Source organism: Bombina bombina, chromosome 9 (genome assembly GCF_027579735.1).
Source record: "Bombina bombina isolate aBomBom1 chromosome 9, aBomBom1.pri, whole genome shotgun sequence".
NCBI classification, from domain to species: domain Eukaryota; kingdom Metazoa; phylum Chordata; class Amphibia; order Anura; family Bombinatoridae; genus Bombina; species Bombina bombina.
This window is the reverse complement of record NC_069507.1, coordinates 466,939-475,824: the sequence shown is the minus strand read 5'-3', so window position 1 is coordinate 475,824 and position 8,886 is coordinate 466,939. Positions and strand designations below refer to the sequence as shown.

Below are 8,886 nucleotides of genomic sequence, written 5' to 3'. Positions count from 1 at the left end.
TCTACGTCTTGTGCATTATGGGTTCTGTAGTTCTGTACTTCTTTATTACCTAAACTCTCCCGTTACCTGTCACAGTGTCTTTAAAAGGGAGTTTACTAAAGGTAAGTGCCAAAAGTAACATAAACAGAGCGCACTATGTTAACTTTGTATCATGCGGGTTATTTGTTACTACCATATACCTACAGCAGTTAAATCCCTTGAGTACACGACCTGCGCCTGTGAGCTTGATGGCTTCTGCCTTCTGAGAGTAAAGGGAAGGGCACCTCGAAAATAAAAGCAGAGGAATTGTGTGTGATGAGAGAGGGGATGTGTGTTAGTTACATTAATGGGAAAAGGGAATGAGTAATGGGTAAGGAAGGGGCTATGTGTGAGGGAGCTATGTGTGAGGGAGAGGGTAAGGAGGGGGCTATGTGTGAGGGAGAGGGGGATGAGAGTGTAAGGAAGGGGCTATGTGTGAGGGGGATGAAAGGGTAAGGAGGGGGCTATGTGTGAGGGGGATGAGAGGGGGCTATGTGTGAGGGAGAGGGGGATGAGAGGGTAAGGAGGGGGCTATGTGTGAGGGAGAGGGGGATGAGAGGGTAAGGAAGGGGCTATGTGTGAGGGAGAGGGGGATGAGAGGGTAAGGAAGGGGCTATGTGTGAGGGGGATGAAAGGGTAAGGAGGGGGCTATGTGTGAGGGGGATGAGAGGGGGCTATGTGTGAGGGAGAGGGGGATGAGAGGGTAAGGAGGGGGCTATGTGTGAGGGAGAGGGGGATGAGAGGGTAAGGAGGGGCTATGTGTGAGGGAGAGGGGGATGAGAGGGTAAGGAAGGGGCTATGTGTGAGGGGGATGAAAGGGTAAGGAGGGGGCTATGTGTGAGGGGGATGAGAGGGGGCTATGTGTGAGGGAGAGGGGGATGAGAGGGTAAGGAGGGGGCTATGTGTGAGGGAGAGGGGGATGAGAGGGTAAGGAGGGGCTATGTGTGAGGGAGAGGGGGATGAGAGGGTAAGGAGGGGGCTTTGTGTGAGGGAGAGGGTAAGGAGGGGGCTATGTGTGAGGGAGAGGGGGATGAGAGGGTAAGGAGGGGGCTATGTGTGAGGGAGAGGGGGATGAGAGGGTAAGGAGGGGGCTATGTGTGAGGGAGAGGGGGATGAGAGGGTAAGGAGGGGGCTATGTGTGAGGGAGAGGGGGATTTGAGGGTAAGGAGGGGGCTATGTGTGAGGGAGAGGGGGATGAGAGGGTAAGGAGGGGGCTATGTGTGAGGGAGAGGGGGATGAGAGGGTAAGGAGGGGGCTATATGTGAGGGAGAGGGGAATGAGAGGGTAAGGAGGGGTCTATGTGTGAGGGAGAGGGGATGAGAGGGTAAGGAGGGGGCTATATGTGAGGGAGAGGGGGGTGAGAAGGTAAGGAGGGGTCTATGTGTGAGGGAGAGGGGGATGAGATGGTAAGGAGGGGGCTATGTGTGAGGGAGTGGGGATGAGAGGGTAAGGAAGGGGCTATGTGTGAGGGAGAGGGGATGAGAGGGTAAGGAGGGGGCTATGTGTGAGGGAGAGGGGAATGAGAGGGTAAGGAGGGGGCTATGTGTGAGGGAGAGGGGGATGAGAGGGTAAGGAGGGGGCTATGTGTGAGGGGGATGAGAGGGTAAGGAGGGGGCTATGTGTGAGGGGGATGAGAGGGTAAGGAGGGGGATGAGAGGGTAAGGAGGGGGCTATGTGTGAGGGAGAGGGGAATGAGAGGGTAAGGAGGGGGCTATGTGTGAGGGAGAGGGGGATGAGAGGGAGAGGGGGTTGAGAGGGTAAGGAAGGGGCTATGTGTGAGGGAGAGGGGAACGAGAGGGTAAGGAGGGGGATGAGAGGGTAAGGAGGGGGCTATGTGTGAGGGAGAGGGGATGAGAGGGTAAGGAGGGGGCTATGTGTGAGGGAGAGGGGGATGAGAGGGTAAGGAGGGGGCTATGTGTGAGGGAGAGGGGGATGAGAGGGTAAGGGAGGGGCTATGTGTGAGGGAGAGGGGTATGAGAGGGTAAGGAAGGGGCTATGTGTCAGGGGGATGAGAGGGTAAGGAGGGGGCTATGTGTGAGGGAGAGGGGGATGAGAGGGTAAGGAAGGGGCTGTGTGTGAGGGGGATGAGAGGGTAAGGAAGGGGCTATGTGTGAGGGGGATGAGAGGGTAAGGAAGGGGCTGTGTGTGAGGGAGAGGGGGATGAGAGGGTAAGGAGGGGGCTATGTGTGAGGGGGATGAGAGGGTAAGGAAGGGGCTATGTGTGAGGGAGAGGGGGATGAGAAGGTAAGGAAGGGGCTATGTGTGAGGGAGAGGGGGATGAGAAGGTAAGGAGGGGGCTATGTGTGAGGGGGATGAGAGGGTAAGGAGGGGGCTATGTGTGAGGGGGATGAGAGGGTAAGGAGGGGGCTATGTGTGAGGGGGATGAGAGGGTAAGAAAGGGGCTGTGTGTGAGGGGGATGAGAGGGTAAGGAGGGGGCTATATGTAAAGGGAGAGCAGAATGAGAGGGTAAGGAGGGGGCTATGTGTGAGGGAGAGGGGGATGAGAGGGTAAGGAGGGGGCTATGTGTGAGGGAGAGGGGGATGAGAGGGTAAGGAGGGGGCTATGTGTGAGGGAGAGGGGGATGAGAGGGTAAGGAGGGGGCTATGTGTGAGGGAGAGGGGGATGAGAGGGTAAGGAGGGGGCTATGTGTGAGGGAGAGGGGGATGAGAGGGTAAGGAGGGGGCTATGTGTGAGGGAGAGGGGGATGAGAGGGTAAGGAGGGGGCTATGTGTGAGGGAGAGGGGGAGGAGAGGGTAAGGAGGGGGCTATGTGTGAGGGAGAGGGGGATGAGAGGGTAAGGAGGGGGCTATGTGTGAGGGAGAGGGGGATGAGAGGGTAAGGAGGGGGCTATGTGTGAGGGAGAGGGGGATGAGAGGGTAAGGAGGGGGCTATGTGTGAGGGAGAGCGGAATGAGAGGGTAAGGAGGGGGCTATGTGTGAGGGAGAGGGGGATGAGAGGGTAAGGAGGGGGCTATGTGTGAGGGGGATGAGAGGGTAAGGAAGGGGCTATGTGTGAGGGAGAGGGGGATGAGAAGGTAAGGAAGGGGCTATGTGTGAGGGAGAGGGGGATGAGAAGGTAAGGAGGGGGCTATGTGTGAGGGGGATGAGAGGGTAAGGAGGGGGCTATGTGTGAGGGGGATGAGAGGGTAAGGAGGGGGCTATGTGTGAGGGGGATGAGAGGGTAAGAAAGGGGCTGTGTGTGAGGGGGATGAGAGGGTAAGGAGGGGGCTATATGTAAAGGGAGAGCAGAATGAGAGGGTAAGGAGGGGGCTATGTGTGAGGGAGAGGGGGATGAGAGGGTAAGGAGGGGGCTATGTGTGAGGGAGAGGGGGATGAGAGGGTAAGGAGGGGGCTATGTGTGAGGGAGATGGGGATGAGAGGGTAAGGAGGGGGCTATGTGTGAGGGAGAGGGGGATGAGAGAGTAAGGAGGGGGCTATGTGTGAGGGAGAGGGGGATGAGAGGGTAAGGAGGGGGCTATGTGTGAGGGAGAGGGGGATGAGAGGGTAAGGAGGGGGCTATGTGTGAGGGAGAGGGGGATGAGAGGGTAAGGAGGGGGCTATGTGTGAGGGACAGGGGAATGAGAGGGTAAGGAGGGGGCTATGTGTGGGGGAGAGGGGAATGAGAGGGTAAGGAGGGGGATGAGAGGGTAAGGAGGGGGCTATGTATGGGGGAGAAGAGGGTGAGTAGGGGGCTAGTGTGTGAGTGTGAGGAGGGGGCTAGTGTGTGTGTGAATAGGGGCTAGAGTGTGAGGAGGGGCTAGTGTGTGATTGTGAGGAGGGGGCTAGTGTGTGATTGTGAGGAGGGGGCTAGTGTGTGAGTGTGAGGAGGGGGCTAGTGTGTGAGTGTGAGGAGGGGGCTAGTGTGTGAGTGTGAGGAGGGGGCTAGTGTGTGAGTGTGAGGAGGGGGCTAGTGTGTGAGTGTGAGGAGAGGGCTAGTGTGTGAGAGGGGGCTAGTGTGTGAGTGTGAGGAGGGGCTAGTGTGTGTGTGTGTGTGTGAGAGGAAGGGCGTGTGTGTGTGAGGAGGGGCTAGTGTGTGTGAGGAGGGGCTAGTGTGTGTGAGGAGGGGCTAGTGTGTGTGTGTGAGGAGGGGGCTAGTGTGTGAGGTTGAGGAGGGGGCTAGTGTGTGAGGTTGAGGAGGGGGCTAGTGTGTGAGGTTGAGGAGGGGGCTAGTGTGTGAGGTTGAGGAGGGGGCTAGTGTGTGAGGTTGAGGAGGGGGCTAGTGTGTGAGGTTGAGGCGGGGGCTAGTGTGTGAGGTTGAGGCGGCTAGTGTGTGAGGAGGCGGCTAGTGTGTGAGGAGGGGGCTAGTGTGTGAGGAGGGGGCTAGTGTGTGAGGAGGGGGCTAGTGTGTGAGGAGGGGGCTAGTGTGTGAGGAGGGGGCTAGTGTGTGAGGAGGGGGCTAGTGTGTGAGGAGGGGGCTAGTGTGTGAGGATGGGCTAGTGTGTGAGGATGGGCTAGTGTGTGAGGGTGAGGAGGGGCTAGTGTGTGTGTGTGAGGAGAGGCTAGTGTGTGTGTGTGAGGAGAGGCTAGTGTGTGTGTGTGAGGAGAGGCTAGTGTGTGTGTGTGAGGAGAGGCTAGTGTGTGTGTGTGAGGAGAGGCTAGTGTGTGTGTGTGAGGAGAGGCTAGTGTGTGTGTGTGTGTGAGGAGGGGCTAGTGTGTGTGTGTGAGGAGGGGCTAGTGTGTGTGTGTGAGGAGGGGCTAGTGTGTGTGTGTGAGGAGGGGCTAGTGTGTGTGTGTGAGGAGGGGCTAGTGTGTGTGTGTGTGTGAGGAGGGGCTAGTGTGTGTGTGTGTGTGAGGAGGGGCTAGTGTGTGTGTGTGTGTGAGGAGGGGCTAGTGTGTGTGTGTGTGTGAGGAGGGGCTAGTGTGTGTGTGAGGAGGGGCTAGTGTAGGGGCTAGTGTGTGTGTGTGTGAGGAGGGGCTAGTGTGTGTGTGTGAGGAGGGGCTAGTGTGTGTGTGTGAGGAGGGGCTAGTGTGTGTGTGTGAGGAGGGGCTAGTGTGTGTGTGTGAGGAGGGGCTAGTGTGTGTGTGTGAGGAGGGGCTAGTGTGTGTGTGTGTGAGGAGGGGCTAGTGTGTGTGAGGGTGAGGAGGGGCTAGTGTGTGTGTGAGGGTGAGGAGGGGCTAGTGTGTGAGGGTGAGGAGGGGCTAGTGTGTGAGTGTGAGGAGGGGCTAGTGTGTGAGTGTGAGGAGGGGCTAGTGTGTGAGTGAGGGTGAGGAGGGGCTAGTGTGTGAGGAGGGGCTAGTGTGTGAGGAGGGGCTAGTGTGTGAGGGTGAGGAGGGGCTAGTGTGTGAGGAGGGGCTAGTGTGTGAGGAGGGGCTAGTGTGTGAGGAGGGGCTAGTGTGTGAGGAGGGGCTAGTGTGTGAGGAGGGGCTAGTGTGTGAGGAGGGGCTAGTGTGTGAGGGTGAGGAGGGGCTAGTGTGTGTGTGTGAGGAGGGGCTAGTGTGTGAGGAGGGGCTAGTGTGTGAGGAGGGGCTAGTGTGTGAGGGTGAGGAGGGGCTAGTGTGTGAGGGTGAGGAGGGGGCTAGTGTGTGAGGAGGGGGCTAGTGTGTGAGGAGGGGCTAGTGTGTGAGGAGGGGCTAGTGTGTGAGGAGGGGCTAGTGTGTGTGTGTGAGGAGGGGCTAGTGTGTGTGTGTGAGGAGGGGCTAGTGTGTGAGGAGGGGGCTAGTGTGTGTGTGTGAGGAGGGGCTAGTGTGTGAGGAGGGGGCTAGTGTGTGTGTGTGAGGAGGGGCTAGTGTGTGAGGAGGGGGCTAGTGTGTGAGGGTGAGGAGGGGCTAGTGTGTGAGTGTGAGGAGGGGCTAGTGTGTGAGTGTGAGGAGGGGCTAGTGTGTGAGTGTGAGGAGGGGCTAGTGTGTGAGTGAGGGTGAGGAGGGGCTAGTGTGTGAGGAGGGGCTAGTGTGTGAGGAGGGGCTAGTGTGTGAGGGTGAGGAGGGGCTAGTGTGTGAGGAGGGGCTAGTGTGTGAGGAGGGGCTAGTGTGTGAGGAGGGGCTAGTGTGTGAGGAGGGGCTAGTGTGTGAGGAGGGGCTAGTGTGTGAGGAGGGGCTAGTGTGTGAGGAGGGGCTAGTGTGTGAGGAGGGGCTAGTGTGTGAGGGTGAGGAGGGGCTAGTGTGTGAGGGTGAGGAGGGGGCTAGTGTGTGAGGAGGGGCTAGTGTGTGAGGAGGGGCTAGTGTGTGTGTGTGAGGAGGGGCTAGTGTGTGTGTGTGAGGGAGGGGCTAGTGTGTGTGTGTGAGGAGGGGCTAGTGTGTGAGGAGGGGGCTAGTGTGTGTGTGTGAGGAGGGGCTAGTGTGTGAGGAGGGGGCTAGTGTGTGTGTGTGAGGAGGGGCTAGTGTGTGAGGAGGGGGCTAGTGTGTGAGGGTGAGGAGGGGGCTAGTGTGTGAGGAGGGGGGCTAGTGTGTGTGTGTGAGGAGGGGCTAGTGTGTGAGGAGGGGCTAGTGTGTGTGTGTGAGGAGGGGCTAGTGTGTGAGGAGGGGGCTAGTGTGTGTGTGTGAGGAGGGGCTAGTGTGTGAGGAGGGGGCTAGTGTGTGTGTGTGAGGAGGGGCTAGTGTGTGAGGAGGGGGCTAGTGTGTGTGTGTGAGGAGGGGCTAGTGTGTGAGGAGGGGGCTAGTGTGTGAGGAGGGGCTAGTGTGTGAGGAGGGGCTAGTGTGTGAGGAGGGGCTAGTGTGTGAGGGTGAGGAGGGGCTAGTGTGTGTGTGTGAGGAGGGGCTAGTGTGTGAGGAGGGGCTAGTGTGTGAGGAGGGGCTAGTGTGTGAGGGTGAGGAGGGGCTAGTGTGTGAGGGTGAGGAGGGGGCTAGTGTGTGAGGAGGGGCTAGTGTGTGAGGAGGGGCTAGTGTGTGAGGAGGGGCTAGTGTGTGTGTGTGAGGAGGGGCTAGTGTGTGTGTGTGAGGAGGGGCTAGTGTGTGAGGAGGGGGCTAGTGTGTGTGTGTGAGGAGGGGCTAGTGTGTGAGGAGGGGGCTAGTGTGTGTGTGTGAGGAGGGGCTAGTGTGTGAGGAGGGGGCTAGTGTGTGAGGGTGAGGAGGGGCTAGTGTGTGAGTGTGAGGAGGGGCTAGTGTGTGAGTGTGAGGAGGGGCTAGTGTGTGAGTGTGAGGAGGGGCTAGTGTGTGAGTGAGGGTGAGGAGGGGCTAGTGTGTGAGGAGGGGCTAGTGTGTGAGGAGGGGCTAGTGTGTGAGGGTGAGGAGGGGCTAGTGTGTGAGGAGGGGCTAGTGTGTGAGGAGGGGCTAGTGTGTGAGGAGGGGCTAGTGTGTGAGGAGGGGCTAGTGTGTGAGGAGGGGCTAGTGTGTGAGGAGGGGCTAGTGTGTGAGGAGGGGCTAGTGTGTGAGGGTGAGGAGGGGCTAGTGTGTGAGGGTGAGGAGGGGGCTAGTGTGTGAGGAGGGGCTAGTGTGTGAGGAGGGGCTAGTGTGTGAGGAGGGGCTAGTGTGTGTGTGTGAGGAGGGGCTAGTGTGTGTGTGTGAGGAGGGGCTAGTGTGTGAGGAGGGGGCTAGTGTGTGTGTGTGAGGAGGGGCTAGTGTGTGAGGAGGGGGCTAGTGTGTGTGTGTGAGGAGGGGCTAGTGTGTGAGGAGGGGGCTAGTGTGTGAGGGTGAGGAGGGGGCTAGTGTGTGAGGAGGGGGCTAGTGTGTGTGTGTGAGGAGGGGCTAGTGTGTGAGGAGGGGCTAGTGTGTGTGTGTGAGGAGGGGCTAGTGTGTGAGGAGGGGCTAGTGTGTGTGTGTGAGGAGGGGCTAGTGTGTGAGGAGGGGGCTAGTGTGTGTGTGTGAGGAGGGGCTAGTGTGTGAGGAGGGGGCTAGTGTGTGTGTGTGAGGAGGGGCTAGTGTGTGAGGAGGGGGCTAGTGTGTGAGGGTGAGGAGGGGGCTAGTGTGTGAGGGTGAGGAGGGGGCTAGTGTGTGAGGGTGAGGAGGGGGCTTTGTGTAGAATGTCTCGGTAAAGATTATTATTGTGAGTACAATGGTAAATATGCATTCACAGGTGCAGGTGGATAGATTACTTCTTCGTCTTAGTCAATAGCCAAATGCCATGCAGTTGTTATTCCCTAGGGTCCCTGTGCTTGTTTACTTTAGAGTGAGCAAGCCTGGAACAAACTGTATACACGGAATGAGACTGTAAGACACAGTGCAGTCCCATCTGGTCACTTCTTTATAAGCTTGTTGTGCCAAATAGTTGCCCTATGGATATGCCAGGAACCTCAGACAAATAGTTAATCTGTAATAGCCATTAAAAATAATCCCTTGATTACTCATTTGTACATTAACCCTCTCATTACAGGGTGGTAACAGTAAGTACCCAAGACTTCTCCAGGCTACAAACTTCCACAAGATACTTTAGATAAGAGAATCTAACCATAGAGATGATGCAGGCTACTGAAGCAGTGGTGACACAAGTTAACAGATATTGGCTGAAGCAGCAGGTAGGGCACATGCCAGATGCAGATTTTATTGGGTGTCTTCTGTAAGGAAAATCTCAGAGGATCAGCCACACGGACCATAAAGATCAGTGAATGAACTTAGTGAAAGTAACACCTCATTAGATGTAATTCTTAAAATGTACAGTTTATGGTGAGTTAAATAGTTAGTTATTTAAAGCACATCCACTATAAGTTATTGGGTGTAGATAGCTAGGGGGCAAAAAGTTATTTTATTGTGTATTCATCTGAGGTATGCGGGGCAGTACTGTGTATTTATCTGAGGGATGCGGGGCAGTACTGTGTATTTATCTGAGGGGTGCGGGGCAGTACTGTGTATTTATCTGAGGGATGCGGGGCAGTACTGTGTATTTATCTGAGGGATGCGGAGCAGTACTGTGTATTCATCTGAGGGATGCGGGGCAGTACTGTGTATTTATCTGAGGGATGCGGGGCAGTACTGTGTATTTATCTGAGGGATGCGGGG

General features: G+C 57.1%; 2 protein-coding genes across 2 annotated transcripts in view; one reads left to right on the top strand and one right to left on the bottom strand.

Annotated features, from left to right (window-relative positions):
• LOC128639721 (oocyte zinc finger protein XlCOF7.1) overlaps window positions 1–8,886 on the bottom strand; it is a gene marked incomplete in the record, with an annotated part of 926,940 nt that overhangs the window by 531,343 nt on the left and 386,711 nt on the right.
• The window catches only part of LOC128639718 (gastrula zinc finger protein XlCGF26.1), a 99,461-nt gene continuing 90,595 nt past the window's right edge, over window positions 21–8,886 (top strand). The window contains exons 1-2 of the mRNA XM_053691832.1: window positions 21–101; window positions 8,264–8,405. Coding sequence (XP_053547807.1) covers window positions 8,346–8,405 — 60 coding nt within the window. The 5' untranslated portion in view covers window positions 21–101; window positions 8,264–8,345. The remainder of the gene's footprint in view (window positions 102–8,263; window positions 8,406–8,886) is intronic.